Raw genomic sequence first — 18102 nt, forward strand, 5'->3', positions numbered from 1 at the left:
ACTTCAACAATTTCTCCTCCACTTTGCTCTCAGTTATTACAAAATCACATAGCTCCCTGTGAGAGTTTGATAAACTACTGGCACTCCTCTCATTGAATAACTCCTCATGTTTATATATAGAAGCAAAATTCTCATTCAGTTTATCAGCTACCTGAGCATGATCATCAATAGTCAACCCATGTATGTTAAGTGGTCCAATCTGATTCATCCCTTTCCTTCTAGAGTTTACATAAGTAAAGAACTCTTTGCTGTTTTTCTTTGCATCCTTTGCCAAGGATTTCTTGTAATCTGTCTTTGCCTGCCTAACCTCCTTTGTGACTTGATTACAGACTAATTTATATCTGCCATAGGCTTCTGTGTCACCTGATACTTTATATATGCATCCCACACATTTTTCTTCTCTGCCATGAGCCTCATTAGTTCATCTGACATCCACTTAGGCCTAAACCTTGAACAGTATTTCTTATTTGGAATGAAAAGCCTAGTAGCCTCCAAAATTAAGTTCCTGAAGGCTTCCCATTTAGAATTCATTGTTGATAACATCATCAGTTGATTCCACTGTACAGAATTTAAAAACTGTCTGAGACCTCTGTAGGCACCTTTACGAAAGCAATAGCCCTTCCCTTTAGCCTTGATGGTAGTTACATCTTTAAGTAATTCCCACATCAGTACATTGTGATCACTGTCACCCAGTGGTTCCTTTATCTGCAAATCCTTAATGCATGAATAACCACTGCTGATAATCAGATCAAGAGTATTACTCCCTCTGGTTGTCTCTCGAACATGTTGCTGTAGAAAACAGTCATCCAATAAATCCACAAATGTCTTGCTAGTGTGCAAGTGACCAACCCATAAGTTCCAGTCGATATCTGGAAAGTTAAAATCCCCCATTATAAGATATTCTGATTTACTAGCCCACTCTATCTCTCTGCACAATTGCTCATTATACTCATCAGATTCATTAGGCCTAAAACACACACATACTCTCATTTTTCCTTTACCAGTGCTCAAATAGACACAACATTGCATTGTTCACCAACTTCAACTGGATGCACTTCCTTAGATTTTATGTGTTTCTTAACTAACTGTCTTGTCTATCCTTTCTGTACACATTTTACTCCCCAAATTCCAATTCTGCACTGCTTATGTCTGTGTGACACACGTCTCTGATATCCGAACAATGTGCCTTGATGTCTTGACTAGCACTTCAAGCTCATCAAATTTATTAACTATACTCCTAGCATTGGTGTATATGCACCTGTTTCTAATCTTAGTTACCCTAACACAGCCCATGTATTTATTTGTTCCACTATGACTCCCAGTACTCCTGGAAATCTCCATTGCCTTGCTTTCCAGGCTGCTGCTCATTATAATAGAAGCAGTACAAGAATCACTTTTGACTCTGCCTATGGCCACTGTTAAACTTTTAGTCTGTGTATCCCGCCAAGCTAGCAGTTTTCCAACCCACCTAACACTGCTTCGATAGCATCAGCAAATATTCTTGCACCCTTTCTATTTAAGTGTACCCCATCCCCGTAGAAGCAGTCTCTCCTGTCAACAAGCAACGACCAGGCTGAAAAAAAATTCTACCCCTTGAGCCTTGCACAATCTCTCCAGGGCCGAAGTAATAGACAAGGCTGTCATCATATACTCCCTCCTATCGTGTGTGTGTGTGTGTGTGTGCGTCCGTCCGTCCGTCCGTCCTTCCAGTTTGGGAAACAAAAAACAGTCACATAGAGTCATATTGCAGACACTTTCACATTCAACCCTAACTCGCAACTATTTTTCAACATTGACCTGTACTTGTTGAGTAAATCTGCAGATCTCTTACTCTTAATGTCATCTCTTTTTTCCATTTCTGATGGAAAAATTCCTGTATATTATTGACAGACCCAGTGAGCTGTTGTAGCAGCCTGTTCACATTGTTCCTCTGTTTAACAGCCATGATGTGAACTTTGTGGAAACATGCCTGTATTCAAAATTTTTGTTGAAATGGAATGATCCACTAGAGATACAAATTCCTTCAACAATTTCACAAACAGTTAATCTCCAATTATTTTGTACCAAATGACAATTGTGCCTTTTCACACTTGAGAATACTCAGTTTCATCATTTGTTAAAGTTGAGAGCCATCCGTATGGTTTCACGTATGGTTTTTCTAATCCATCCAGATCATGGATAACTTTTTTACATATTCCTTATCCACTTTGAAACAATGGTGCCAGTCAAAAACTTGTTTGTAGCCCACTGCAGAGACCGATATGCTGTTTTAAGATCACCTGTTTCACGTATGGTTTTTCTAATTTTAAAGCAAAATTTAGCAACCACATGTTCAGTGCATACCAACATTTTTAAATATGAAAACATGTCTTTGTTACTAGCTGAAAATAGAGACCACTGTAAGTGAGTGAACGGCTTACTGTGGGAAGGTAAGGATGCAATGTGTCTAAATACATTATTCTCTATCATCTTGAACAACAAACATTATCCGGATACACTTTGAACAGACCTTATACCCGCAGCCGAGGATGACAACATGAGAATTGTCAGAATGTACTTCAATGGCATGGCATTAAAGTACATTCTGTAAGCCTCTTTCTGAAAAAAAGGGGACTACCCAAATGAGAGTCACTGAGGACTTGTGCCTGTCTACAGAGAGAATGTGATATCAAAGAAACAGGCATTTTTTGTGTAATGAATTTAAGCAGGGGCATGTCAACATATCTGATGAACTAATGAGCGACAGGCCTTCAACAAGCTGAGCAGGTGACGTTAGGAGCACTGAGTAGTGTTTTGTCAAACAGGCAGGTGAAAATTCAAACAGTTATGTACGAGATTGGCTGACTCAGTCAACTGTGTAGAGTTCTTGATTCATTACAGAAGACATTTAATCATGTCACTATGAAATTACATGACATTTGGTAACAAAGTAACATTAATAAATAATGTTACAGTGAGTTTCTGAACAAGATTGTGATGGGAAATGAGGTTGCATGATCATGCACATGCACGCACCAGAAGGGAAGTGAGATTTGATGACTTAGGAGCATCCTAGATCCCCTCTAGCTGAAAAATTCAAGACCATAACTGCAAAGAAAGTTATGGAAAGTGTGTTTTAGGATCAGGAAGGCATCTTTTGATTTACTTCATAAAAGGTGGATCTACAATCAATGCTTAACGATACTGTCAAACAAGGGAAAAACTGATCACAAATCTGCTACAAATGTCCAGAGCTCCTGATTCCTTCCATTCCACAATGGAAGAAATGCTTTAATAAGAAAGACAACCAAGCTCAAAAATAGTATAGATATGTACCTTGATTGTCAAGTAATTTCATAACAGTAATATTAAAATGTCTTCTCACAAATATTTGTGTTACCTTACTTTTCAGATCACTCTCATAATTCCTTGTTCTATTATGTGACCACTATTCTTTATCCTCAGCTATTGATTCAGAAAGAAGTGATAATGTCTGTCAAGACATCTTCCTGTTAGTTGGTAAGCTGTATTAAGGAAATATAAGAGGTGTTTGAAAAGTTCTGAGACTGCACTGATAACACCAATAAGAACTGTGGAGCATTAGGAAGATTTTTCAAAATTATTTCTCAAAACCGAGGCAGTATTAGGTGGGTCACAGACTAAAAGATTAACAGTAGCTGTAGGCAGAGGTGAAAGTCATTCTTGCACTGCTTCTATTAGAATGAGCAGCAGCCTGGAAAGCAAGGTGCTGGGGATTTCAAGGACTGGTGGGAGTCATCATGGAACAAGTAAATACATGGGCTGTGTTAGGGTAACTAAGAGTAAGGACAGGTGCATGATGCCAATGCTAGGAGTATAGTAAATAATTTGAATGAATTTGAAGTGTTGGTCAAGACATCAAAGGCAGAAAGGGAATTTGGAGAGTACAATGCATACAGAAAAGATAGGAAGGGAGAATGGGGGTTATGCTGTTAGTTAAGAAACAAACAAAATCTAAGGAATCTAAGGACACGGCACATCAAAATGTTAATCCCCCAAATATGCTATAAGTCACAATAGAATCAATTATTATTGTTCCAATAATCCAACAGAAATTGGCTCATGCATATATTAACATTGTATGAACCCTAAATCACTGTACAAAAGAAAAGCAAAGCAAAGAAAAAAAAATATATTAGTATTAAACCACAAAACTATGCATACCTTCAATGTGATATTTGTGCCTGCTTTGCTGAACACAGACGGCTGATGCGGGGCGGAATCGTTGGAAATGCAAGCCTCATTTCTTCATCAATGGATCTGAGTCTCTCCCTCTTTGATGTTTTAATTTCAGTCAAGGTCAAAAAGCCCAGTTCACACAAATATTTAATCAAAAATGGTAATAACACATTAATTGCCATATCGGAGCTAGCCGGGTATTTTTCCTTATTGACAACCAAAATGTGTCCAACTGCACTTTATATTTTAATCGCAATTTTCTGTCTGCCTCCAGATCTGTTAGTTCTTCTTGTACATTCATCGGAAGAGATTTTGCATTCACAAAAAATGGACCACTAGCCCAGTAGAAATCTTCGATGCTCTCTACAAAATAATCCTTGAACTTCTGCTGCAAGTTATCTAAATGTTCTTTAATGAAGTCCATCACCACTTTATTACCAACAGCAGGTGGCCAAACGGTTGGGAACATCTCAACCAACTATTTGCAATGTGTTGTATCCACAAATCCAACTTATTCTGAAAGCCTCGAATCTTATCCATACTCGACAAAACGAGAAATATTGGAAGGGAAAACACACAAATAGCTTTAGAAAGCAAGTGTTGGATACTCACGTGGAAAATAATTCTAAATAACTTTAGAAAGCAAGTGTTGGATACTCACGCATGGAAAATAATTTATTGTCCTGCACGTACAACGTTGTGTTTCAGTAAAAATGATGTATTGTGAAATATAACAATGTGTAGCATTATAAACATATATAAAAACTATAATTTGGAGTAAATAATGTACAATTAATTTCTTACAATAGGTAAAGGTTTTCAGTTGTCAATTTCTAATCGTAATAAGTATAGTATTATTTATAGGTATACAGCTTCAGCAAAGTTCGCAGCACACCTGTCATCTTGTGGCAGAACACCAATATGCTGCGGCACACAGGTTGCAGAACACTGACATAGATGGACAGTGCAATTTTGAGTCAGTTTGGTGTGACATAAGCACTGGGAAAGCTAAAATGAGAGTAGGACTGTGTTATAGGCCTAATGACTCTGATGAGTACAACAAACAATTGTACAGAGAAATAGTGGGCCAGTAAATCAGAATGTCTTATAATGGGGATTTTAAACTTGTGGTTGGTCACTCGCACACCAGCAAGACATTTGTGGATTTATTGGATGATTGTTTTCTACAGTAGCATGTTCGAGAGGCAACCAGAGGGAGTAATACTCTTGATCTGATTATCAGCAGTGATTATTTGTGCATTAAGAATTTACAAATAAAGGAACCACTAGGTGGCAGTGATCACAGTGTACTGATGTGGGATTTACTTAAAGATGTTATTACCATCAGGGGGTAAAGAAAGCGAAAAGTTTTTGCTTTCGTAAAGGTGACTGCAGTGATCTCAGACAATTTTTAAATTCTATACAGTGTCAACAACTGATGATGTTACCAAGAGTAAATTCTAAATGGGAAACATTCAAGGAATTAATCTTGGAAGCTACTGGGCTTTTCATACCAACTAAGAAATACTGTTCAAGGTTTAGTTCTAATGAGACTTGTCAGGGAAGAAAAATGCATGGGATGCATATAAATTATCAGGCGACACAGAAGCCTATGGTAGATATAAGCTAGTATGTAATCAAGTCGCAATCAGGTTAGGCAAGCCAAGGCAGATTATGAGAAATCTTTGGCAAAGAATTCAAAGAAAAACAGCAAAGACTTCTTTACTTATATAAACTTTAGAAGGAAAGGGATGAATCAGATTGGTCCACTTGATATTGATGGTTCGACTGTTAATAATCCTGCTCAGATAGCTTAACTGAATGAGTATTTTTCATCTTCATTCACACATGAGGAATTCTGTAGGGATGTGTAGGACAGAAGCTTATTAAACTCTAACATGGAGCTAAATGATTTTGTAATATCTGAGAGCAAAGTGGAGGAGAAATTGTTGAAGTTAAACATAAAGGCACCTGAGGTGGACAGGATCTATCCAGTTATATTAAAGGAGGTGGAAAGGAAGTAAGCAAACTCATAGCCATAATTATGAAATCAACCATGGACTCAGGGGAGGTTCTCACGGACTGGAGTTTTGCAAATGTATCCTGAATTCACAAAGGGGGATCAAAGGGTGACATGAGTAATTTCAGACCTATTAGTTTAATTTCTGTTCCATGGGAAAATAATAGAGTCATTAGTTAAAGAAGCATTGCAGGATTATCTAGACATGACTACAGTAATAATTCAGACACAGCATGGATTTGTTAAGGGGAAGTCTTACCTGACCAATCTGATTGGATACTATGATGTGTTCAAATAGCTAAATGATTCTGATAGCTAAAAAAATAATTCTGATATCATATACATGAATATGATACTCTAACATGGAGCTAAATTATTTTGTAATAACCGAGAGCAAAGTGGAGGAGAAATTTTTGAAGTTAAACATAAGAAAGCACCTGGAATTTCTGGAAAGCTTCTGATACTGTTGCACATGGAAGACTACTGTACAAATTAGAACAGTGTGGCATTAAGTGCAAGTTGCTATAATGGATAAAAGGATGGCTGAGTGGGAGAAGGCAGAGAGTGGTAATCAATGGACACTGCCCTTCATGGACTAATGTTATTAGTGGAGTCCCAAAGGGTTTGGTGGGCTCATTAAGTTTTGTATATTTATCAATGATATTGATGAAGGTATATCAGGCTTAATGACCAAGTTTGCAGATAATACAATGATTGGCGGGGTTGTTAATGACAGTATGCTACTACAACAGGATCTAGAAAAGTTAGGCAGATGGGCTAAGAAGTGGCAACTGAAGTTTAACATTGACAAATGCAAAGTACTGCATGTGGATAACAGTAACCCCAGAGAAACGTACCAACACTGTGGTACTACACTCAGGGTGGTAGAGAATGAAAAAGACCTGGCGGTAATTGTGCAGCCAGATATGAAGTTTTCTGAGCAGTGAACAGGTTGCCAGAACAGGTCATGGGTTCTTGTTAATGATGTACGGAATTTTGCTAGTAGGGAAAAGGAGGTAATTATCCCTTTTTTAAGGCAATGGTCAGGCCATGCCTTGAGTACTGCATACAGGCCTGGAGGCTTCATTTTAGGAAGGATGTAGAGTTGCTAAAACGAGTACAGAGAAGGGCAACAAGATTGGTGAGCAGAATGAAGGGTTCCTCTTACCAAGAAAGGCCCAAGTTCTGCAAATTGCAGCATCTGGAGACTAGGCACCTTCAAGGTGATGTGATTGAGGTGTATAAGGCCTAGCATGGCTTGTGCAGGCTCAATGCTGATGGGATTTTTTATTTGCTCAGATTACGAACCTGAGGAGGCATAAATTCAAATCGAGGAAAGACAGTTGTAGAGTAGAATAGATGTGCTGAAATTTGCCTTTAACCAGCGGTTAGTTGGTTGTTGTCGTTGTGGAAGTTGATAGCTTAAATTCAAAGAAGAACTGGATAAACTTTTAGAGCAAATGGATGGATGCTGTATTCTTGCTTTCTTGCATCATATGGCTCTACTAATGCTAAAATACCAACCTTCACAAGTAACACACTTCTTGCAACATTCTGTACATTTTTGAAACATGTCAAGCTACAGGGTGGATGTTTCTCTTATGTTGTGCCTCTCCCGTTACATCTACAACCTGTAGTGTAGTTCCAAATTGGACGCGAGGCACATTGCTAGAACATCCACCCAAAGCTGCACGTTTGTGAAGTGGAGAGAATGGCACAAGAAGTGTATTACATGCGAAGGTTGCTATGTTGAAAACTCTTTCAAACAGTGATTGCTCCAGCAATCACTATATGGTTATGGGGTGTCCTGTGCTGCAAAACCTTTAGCATCAAAAAGGAAGATCAGCATAATCCTACTGGAGTAATCACTGACTCTCATCTTGCAATTCTTAAAATGGCTTCACCACCTCAGTTCCAGCATCTCCTGGCTATTTTTTTATAGCTTCATAAAAAAATTCATTCGCACGTTTTGTATTAAAGCATTCAGAATATTGTCTGCATTCACCATAGAGAAATGTACTTTCTGCGTAATTGTAGATACAAACTAAGTTCATTAGGGACTTCTATGTTACTTAGTACCTGTACCACAGCATGCCTACCACCATATGGTCTTATAGTGTTACATTGTAACCAGTCACAGAACATCATACAGACTAACTGACTGTTATTTGGAGATTAACAGTATTTTCTGCATGGCATGACCAGCATGATCTTTTGAGCTTAATCCTACTGGGTGCGTTTAGAATCTTCTTGCCAAGTAGCCATCACATGTTTCAGATTTTTCTAGTACTCAATTTTTAATGAAATCTCTGATTCATTGTTTCTCTTTGAAATTCTTTGGTTCATATTGAGTTTAAGTTTATGAATATATCATTTGAGCTCTAGCTAAATTTCAAATGAAGCTTCTTTATTACTTTTTATAAAATATATATATATATATATTTTTTTTCTGTTTTGTAGGAAACAAGTGGCATGTGTGTTGTTGGAAGTAATACTAGCTCCACTTTAAAAACATTTAAACTTGAGGAAACTTTATTTGAAGAGTACTCAGAACTGGTAATTATATAATTTAATATAACTTCATTACACATCAAAATCGAGCTTCATTCCTTATCAATTAATTTAATAATAATGTATCTTAACATAAGTTTTTTAGATGGTTATACATTTAGAACAAAGTTTATACATTTTCTGCAGTGCAGTTTTGCTTGCTGAAATATTCAATATTCATATACAGTAGGGCCCTTGACTTATGATGACATCGACATCTGATATTCTTAGGAACCGATATACCATCCATACGATCTTTTATTTTAAGGACCGATGATATTTGCAGGTACCGATGGCTTTCTGATATAGCTGGAATGATACATGGGTGAAAATTTTTAGACGCGTGGCACACGGAACATCACTCATACAATTGTTCTCAACCAATTAGCATCTTTGTTATTGTTCAACAACATTATCGTTCAACATGTGGTGTGCAGAACATCACTCGTACGATTGTTTCAGATCTATGATGATCTGAAACTTCAAGCTCCATCAACCAGTGGCAGTGTTGTGCGCTTTGAAGACTTTTAAAGCCAGCAGAGACTGGTTCGAGCGCTTCAAAAAGGGGGGGGGGGACGAATATCAAAAAGTGTTGAAAGGCATGGGGAGGCATCCAGTGCTGATAATAAAACAGCTGAGACCTTTAAAATTTAATTCAAAGAGTTAGTTGATCAGGAGGGTTATCTTCCTCAGCAGGTTTTTAACATTTACGAAATTGGCCTCTTCTGGAAGTGAATGCCCAGGAACACGTACATCACTAAGGATGAGACTAGTTTACCTGAGCACAAGCCTATATAAGATAGACTCTCTCTTCCGTTGGGTGCCAATGCCTCTTGAGATTTTAAGCTAAAGCCTTTGCTTGTGTATCACTCTAATACCCCCATAGTATTTAAACAACAAAGGGTCGACAAATGCATGCTGGGAGTGTTTTGGTGCAGTAACAAGAAGGCCTGGATTACAGGATATGTCTTCAATGAATGGGAGCTTGAAGTTTTCTGTCCTTCAGTGAAAAGTTATCTCAAGAAAAATAAGCTTCCTGTGAAGGCACTGCTCCTGCTGGATAATGTGCCAGGCCATAATTCCAACCTTGTTCAATCTCTTCAGGTACAATTTGACTTTGTTCAAGTCAAACTTTTGCCACCCAACACCACTCCTCTTCTTCAACCAAACCAGCAAGTGATTGTGAACTTTAAGAAAATCTACATCACGAAAATGTTCACAAGTTGCTTTGCAGCGGCCTCTGGTGAAAATTCTCTCACCCTCAAAGATTTTTGGAGGTCAAAGTTCAACATGCTGGACTGTGTGAGGCTGATTGTAAGTTCTTAGAATGATGTTTCCACCAGGTACTTAAATTCAGCCTGGAGAAAGATGTGGCCTTTAATTATTCATAACATTGATGGATTTGAAGATGATGGTGCTTTGACAAATGATATTGTTACTCTTGGTAAATCAATGGGTCTGAAGGTTGGCAAAGAGGATGTAGAGGACCTTATTGACGCTCATGGGTGTGAGCTAACAACACAGGAGCTACAACAGTTGGAGAAAATTATGGAGAATGACACTGGACTTCAGGAAATTACAAAAAAGTCGTCAAAATCAGTCCATTTGGACAGTTTCTTTTCCAGTAGCAACAAAAGACTGAAAAGATGCGTGACGCTTGATATAGTCCCACCACCACTACGCCACCGTTGATTTCATCAGCTCTGCACTTCAAGTTTTTTGTTTTTTGTTTGTTTTTTATTTTAAGATATTTTATGACTATTTATTAAGTAATCTTTATAAAAAAAAAAAAAAACTCATTTTTAATTAAAAATGAAGTACAACATGCAAGAAATAACTATTTTATGTGTTGTTGGTGAATGAATTACAGGAAATCGATGTATTACTGGTTTCAACTTACAATATTTTCAACACACAATGGGTTTTGTGGAACGAATTACCATCGGATGTTGGGGCCCCACTATATCTCCATCCTTACAGTTATTATTATTGGTTATATGGTGCAAGGAAGCCTGAGGCTTATGCTGCACCAGTCAAAAAAAAAAAAATTCCGGAGTTACCATGAGAGAGAGTCAAAAGTAGAAGGGAATCACCAAGAAAGAGAAGAATGATGATATCCAGCTCAGGACCCTCGACCCTTCTGTTTTCAGAACCCAAGCCATACTCGCCCATTCAGTGCATTATCCTAAACTTATTTTTCTTTAATTCATTTCTTCATAATTATATATATGTATGTATTAATTTAATAATTATCTATTTTTTGAACTTCTTGAAGAAGTTCTTTGAAGTAATTATATATATATATACTTAGACCTACTTATACCTCACCTTCAAGGTACATTCAACTACTACCATATATATTATTATATATATATATATTAATTTAATAATTATTATTATTTAGTTTTTGAAATTTCAAATATATGACAGTATGGTGATAATGGTCTCCCACATGATATTATGATAGATCATTATGAAGTTAAAGGTTAGCTTTAATCCCTGCTAAGGGATTAAAGCTAACCTTTAACCATCAAAGTATACAAAGTGTTTGTTTTATTACACAATCAATTATGGAAATTTGCAATTAACTGTTTATTATATATATTACTGAAAACAGAAGTTGCCATATATGTATGGCATACCATCCATGGCTAGTTCTGTTTTATTATTCACCAGCATACCTTTGTTTTTTTGACATATCCTACCAACTTTACCTTTTTTTTTACTAAATATAATGCAGTTTCACTGAGAAAAACAGATAAAAATAATAATAGGTTTAGGGTAAAAATTTCTTTAATGAACTTGAGACAAGTTAAAAACAAGTTCTTTTTTTTGTTTGTTTTTTAGTTTTAAAAAGTGTCTAACCTTTTAAAACATAATTAAATCATAATTAATTTGAATAATTATTTTGTTCTGGTAAAGTTAATAGTAGGAAAATTATCTTAATAATATGATAACTGATAAATTATTTTAAATTATAATTTTAGGAAGCTAATATCAAATTGCAACTTCAGATACCAGAGAAATTTTCCAAAATATTGTCTTGTTTTCCTCTAAACTTAAGTAAATCAGGTAATCACTCAAAAATGTTTATTAGTTAACATAAAACTTCATTTAAAATAATAAGTAGCTGATACATAATGCAAAAATAGCTTAGTTTAGTAAAGCACACTGTAGAACAGCTTAGAAAATTAGAAAAACACAATGAAAATGAAGTAGAGTAATGAAAATGGACTTACAGATAAGTAGTGTTCAACATAAAATTAGGCTACAGTAAAGAATGATTTCAAAATTAGTGGCGGGCACAATGAAAATGACAGAAAATACAATGTGATTAATTATCTAAGTCAAAACATGCATCATCCTTAGAAATAATCATCACTGATAAAAATTGTTAAAAAAAATCCTTGCTATTTTAGAAACAATATTCATGACCAAATTCTTTGATACTCCAACTAAATGACGAACAAGTTGGTGCAAAGTATCATTTTTAGTAAATTTAAATAAGTTGGCTTTTGAACATGTTTTTAATTTGCCTAATATTGACTTTAAAATGTAAAATGAAATTTTGAACTTTGATTAATTTCAATATTAATTAAATTTGGCCATTGAGAGTTTATTTATAAGCAGCATTGGGTAGTTTGTAGGAAACAACGTGTCACCAGGTGCCAGGAATTTTAAACATAGCAACCTTACGAAATGTGGTTGCATCATATCTGATGTATTTCCAAATACATTAGGAATCATTTTGTTTACTAAGAGCAACAAAGGAAGGAAGAGCGGGAAATCGCGCATAAAAAAAATAGTTTTATTCATCCACACGTGCTGCAATCTTCCAAGAAGCTAAGTGCGTTGCTGGCTTCCCTCTGACAGATTCGTTAGGTGACTAAACTACACACACACACACACAACGTTGGATAACGTCACACTTTTCCTCCAGAACACGTCAGAGAGAGCACGAGTCGGTGGCCTACCAGGAACGCATCTCAAAGACTATAAATATTTACAGCCCTCAATGGTTTTTTATCGTTTTAGTTTGTAGTAAATCACCAAAGGAGGTAAAATGGCATTATTTTTGTTACATCTCATATCATGAATGTCTTCACAAGTTGCCTGTTATTGCACTACATCGAATAAGCAATGCTTCACATTAGTAAGACTAATGTTACTTATTCTCTGCAGTTACCAACACCCAGACACACCTTTTCAAAGCATGTCAGCCTCTCAACAGTGGGTGGGTAGGTAGCTATCTGCTCACCATTGAGAGGCCAACAAGCTTTGAAACAGTACCGTCTGGGTAGTGGTGGTGTCTGCTAAGATTAAGTAGCAGTAGGCTTCTCTATTGGCGAAGCATTGCTTAGTTGAGGTAATGCAATAACAGGCAACTCACCGTGAAGGCATTTACAATATGAGATGTAACAAAAACAATGACATTTCTCCTATTTTGGTGATTTACTATGAACTAAAATGTGATGCTTTTCACTAAATTGTTCATTTAGTAAATTTCCCATAGTCTGAGGCTTTCAGCCCAAAACTCTTTTTGGGCTGAAATTTTATTCATTTAGTACTCCAACTAAATGAATAAAATTTTAATATAAAATATATATATCAGTATAGTAAGTGGTGTGTGTGTGTGTGAGAGAGAGAGAGAGAGAGAGAGAGAGAGAGAGAGAGAGAGAGAGAGAGAGAGAGAATTATGACAACATTCATTAGATGTAGTGTTCATTGCATAAATTGCCAGAACTACTAGAAATGTAGGGTAGAAGGAAGAATAAGGAGCAAGAATAAAAGTTTAAAGAATTTGAAGACCTAAGTAAGTTGTATGTTTAAAAAAAGATTATGATTGAATGACCAGTACTAAGAAATTATAACTGAATAAACAGTAATAAAAATTAATAAAGAGCTATCATAACAAATATATAACAAATATATTGGTACTGTTGCTGGTGGGGTTAAGAATAAAGGCATACAAGAATTAGAGCCAAAAGTGATTATAAAAGTACAGGAGAGGAGTTTGGAAATTGGTATCAATATAGTTAGAATAACATTAGTAGGCATGGGCTGCTATATAAAACATTTTTTAAAAAAACATCGACAGGGGGGGGGGGATACAACTGTAACAGCCTAACCAGGACTACAAAGCATTTTGAACCTCCAGGCTGATCCAAAAAAGTATTAATGTGGTGGCAAATTGCAAATAGTATAAATATAGAGGGGAAAGGAAAAAAGCTGTAATATGGAAGGTAGTTCCGACACTAAGTAGTGCGTTTATTATATTATGAAAATTGTAGTAAAGTGTGTGACAATATGTATTAGTGTAGCTGAAAGTGCAGGTGGGGAAGAAGAACTATTTGTATTTCTTCATCCTCTCAGTTCAGCACATCACTTTAAACATATATTTTTCTTTAACTTCATAATATATATATATTTATATAAAATATCAAATATAGTACCAATGAGTTAAAAACAGTGGAAATAAAAATAGACTGAATATGTCAAATACACCAAAGCACACAAAGCAGCAGCAAAGGATGCAGATGTATATATATGCATGTTATAATAAATATAAAAATGAAGGTATGAGTTACACGGAAAGACAAAACCCAAAAAAGTAGTAGTAATAGCTGAAACATAAAAAAAATGTTTTAAAGGAAGTGACCTGTAAAATAAATAAATTAATTAATTAAAGGAAGTGACCTATAAAATAAAATAAAATAATGGTAGCTGGCATCAGACGATGGTGGATAAATTTAGCTATAGTTCAAAAAGGGGAAATAGAGCAAAAATACATTTAAATCCGATGTCAGCAAAAATAAATATAAAAGTTGATACATGATCAGGTTTTTCATCAATGGACTACACCTGACCATGCATCAAAGGACTGCATTTCTATACTTGTCCAAAGCTATGTAAGAGTAGAAATTTGAAAATAAGGTAAAAATAATTAAAAAAGAAAAGCAATATGACTCCTACAAAGTATGGACAAGGTAGTCCCTGCACAGTGTTTATAATGAGAGTTACGATAAATTTAATTCAAAAGTTATGGTAAATTTAATACAAAAGAATTGAAGTAAACAAATACTGATCAGTCAAAAACGACAGTTAAAAAATTAAAAGCGTAACACATTTTAGAAAATCTATACCTGAAATACAAAACCAAATGGGCAGGAAATGACAGTGTGAAAACACAAATTGTCAATCCGATAGCTGCAACCAAAGCATTATCAAACAGGGACCATTCCAAGCATTCATAATTTATAGTAATAAAACCAACATGAGAGAGCTGTAAAAATAAATAACTAGTGACCTCTAAAATCAATTTTAAGAAGTAATATGTAATGAATTTTGCATTAAATTATGGACAACAAGAAATATATTAAAAATAAATATGAAGGAATGCGGCAGGAAGTACAACGAACAGGGCCATCTAAAGCAATACAGCAAAAGTAGCTATATTTTAAGACTAGTTTTCATGCAAAGCAGCAGAAAGCTAAGACTTAAATTGGTATAACAGTAAGTTGACACTAGCAGAAATCGAGGATAGATAAACATATATTGAATATAACAAATGCACCATAGCCCGCAAACCAGCAGCATAGGATGCAGATATATATAATAACTATGAAAGTTAATGCAAAGACAGAAGTGCAAGTCATACAAAATGCCACAAGGAAAAGGACAGAAAGCAAATGGCCGAAGGTGTAACCAATAAGACTACCTAAAGACAGCAAACAATGGAATTTATCCACCATTACCTGATGCCAGCTACCGTTATTTTATTTTATTTTACAGGTCATTTCCTTTAATTTATTTATTTTACAGGTCACTTCCCTTAAAATATTTCTTTTATTAGCATTAGCATTAGTAGAGGCATATGATGCAAGAAAGCAAGCTTATGCAGCATCAGCCAAAAAAAAAAAAAAAACCACTCCCATTTCACCCTTCCATTCGTTCAAAATACCTGTCCAGCTGAGCCTTACATTTATTTAGGCTATCAACTTCCACAACAAGGGATGGAAGTCTGTTCCACAAACCAACTACTTGCTGGCTAAAGGCAAATTTCTGCACATCTATCCTACATCTGTCTTTCCTCAATTTGAATTTATGCCCTCTCAGGTGATTATTCTGAGCAAGAGGAAGAATCCCATTGGCATTGAGCATACTCAAACCATTCAAGGCTTTATACCCCTCTATCAGATCACCTCGCTGGTGCCTGGTCTCCAGACACTGTAATTTGCAAAACTTAAGCCTTTCTTCATAAGAACAACCCTTTGTTTCATTCACTAATCGTGTTGCCCTTCTCTGTACTCATTCCAGCAGCTCTACATCCTTCTTGAAATGAGGCCTCCAGACCTGTATACAGTACTCAAGGTGTGGCCTGACCATTGCCTTCCATATGCAGTAATTTGCATTTGTCAATGTTAAACTTCAGTTGCCACTTCTCAGCCCATTTGCCCAATTTATCTAGATCCAGTTGGAGTAGCATACTGTCTTTACTGTCATTAATAACCCTGCCAACCTTTGTATCATCTGCAAACTTGGACATTAATCCTGATATACCTTCATCAGTATCACTGATGAATACACAAAACAACAATGGGCCCAGCACCGAACCCTGGGGGAATCCACTAATAACATTTGTCTATGAAGATCAGTGTCCATTAATTACCGCTCTCTGTCATCTCCCACTCAACCATCCCTTTATCCATTGTAACAACTTACCCTTAATGCCATACCTCTCCAATTTGTACAGCAGTCTTCCATGTGCAACAGTATCAAAAGCTTTCCTGAAATCCAATTAAAAAAGTAAACTGCAGCCATTATCAACCCACTGCAAGATGGAAGCCTCCTCAACAATTCATGACAAGGGAAATGGACCATAATCTGCCATGCTGGTTCAGTGCGGGTTGGCAGATCGAATGTATTTAGCAGTCAGGGGCTTGAACCCTGGTCTACTCAAAGAGCATGTGCTACTGCACTCCCGCTCCTGACCACTTGGCTACGGAGGCCGCCTTAAAGTATATGATATCAAAATTATTTTTGACATTCAGTTCCTTAGTGACCACATCATAGTATCCAATCAAACTTCCCTATCCCTATCTCTTCCATCATGCACTATGATTGATGATCTTTGAGGTTATGATGAATGTCGTGGCGAGATCCAATATTCCTTACATTTCGAGGGTACAGCTCTAAAACGGCGTTCGCAGGCCGGCCGCTAGTTAGTACACCGGACTGAACCTATTGGTAACTCTCTAGGAAGCTTCCGGATCAGCTAGTGTATAATCTTGCTACCTCTACTCTGCCAGACAGTGACTGGAGGGAGTCCGAGTAGTGTGTATGCGGGGAGCATTGTCGAGGCCACGTTATGTCAAGGATCTGGGTATATTCTTACCACATGTACGCCATATCCAAAAATTTCATTACTTCATACAGCATGTCCCACCCACTTTTTCTTACTATTGAATACACCATGAATTGTCAAAATAATAGAGCAAGCTTATCTGCGAAAAGATCTAAACCTCCCAAGGACTTCCTAATTCATTTCACAAATATACGTGGTCTCAATTCTAATCTCAACGATGTCCATTTCCACTTGCAGTCTTCCAAACCCCATGTACTTTTTCTGACTGAATCTCAGTTATCAGTTGATTCAACTACTGCTCATCTCAGATGTCCAAATTATTTGCTGTATGATTCCTTTCGCCTCAAAGGTGGTACTTGTGCATATGTCCGTTCTGATATTCCCTGTCAGAGACTTGGCAATTTGGAATCTCCTCTCTTTGATCTTCTCTGGCTTAAAATCTCTCTACCTCATTGTGTAAAATTCATCTGTTCTCTCTACCGTTCTCCCAACTCCACTAATCACTTGGAGCTCTTTGACTTCCTCTCTTTGCAACTTGACTTTCTCCAGTCCAACTTTCCTAACAGTGAGGTAATTTTCCTTGGTGATTTTAACGTTCACAACTCCAGCTGGCTTCCATTTTCTAGTCACACAGACCCAGCAGGTCGAGATGCTGAGGCTTTTGCAATTACTAATGACCTAGCACAGATTGTTCATTTACCTACAAGAATACCGGACAATCCTAATCATACAGCCAATACGCTTGATCTTTTTCTCACAAACAACTCTTCTAAGTACAAGGTTGAAGTGAGAGGTCCTTTAGGCACTTCAGATCACAACTTGGTGATTGCCTCTTCTCCAACGGAACTTTTATCTCACAGCTATTCCCAACCTCGTATTGTTTTTGGCATTACAAGAATGCAAAATGGGATGACCTGCGAGACTTCTTTTCTTCTTTTCCTTGGTCTGATTACTGTTTCAACACTTCTGA

General features: G+C 36.5%; 1 protein-coding gene across 1 annotated transcript in view; it reads left to right on the forward strand.

Moving 5' to 3' along the window:
• Window positions 1-18102, forward strand: part of LOC150081443 (uncharacterized) — an 82681-nt gene that overhangs the window by 59754 nt on the left and 4825 nt on the right. Inside the window, exon 9 of the mRNA XM_090380203.1 lies at window positions 8678-8773. Coding sequence (XP_090236329.1) covers window positions 8678-8773 — 96 coding nt within the window. The remainder of the gene's footprint in view (window positions 1-8677; window positions 8774-18102) is intronic.

The sequence above is a fragment of the Mastigoproctus giganteus genome, chromosome 8 (assembly GCF_048544385.1).
Source record: "Mastigoproctus giganteus isolate SK-2022 chromosome 8, ASM4854438v1, whole genome shotgun sequence".
NCBI classification, from domain to species: Eukaryota; Metazoa; Arthropoda; class Arachnida; order Uropygi; family Thelyphonidae; genus Mastigoproctus; species Mastigoproctus giganteus.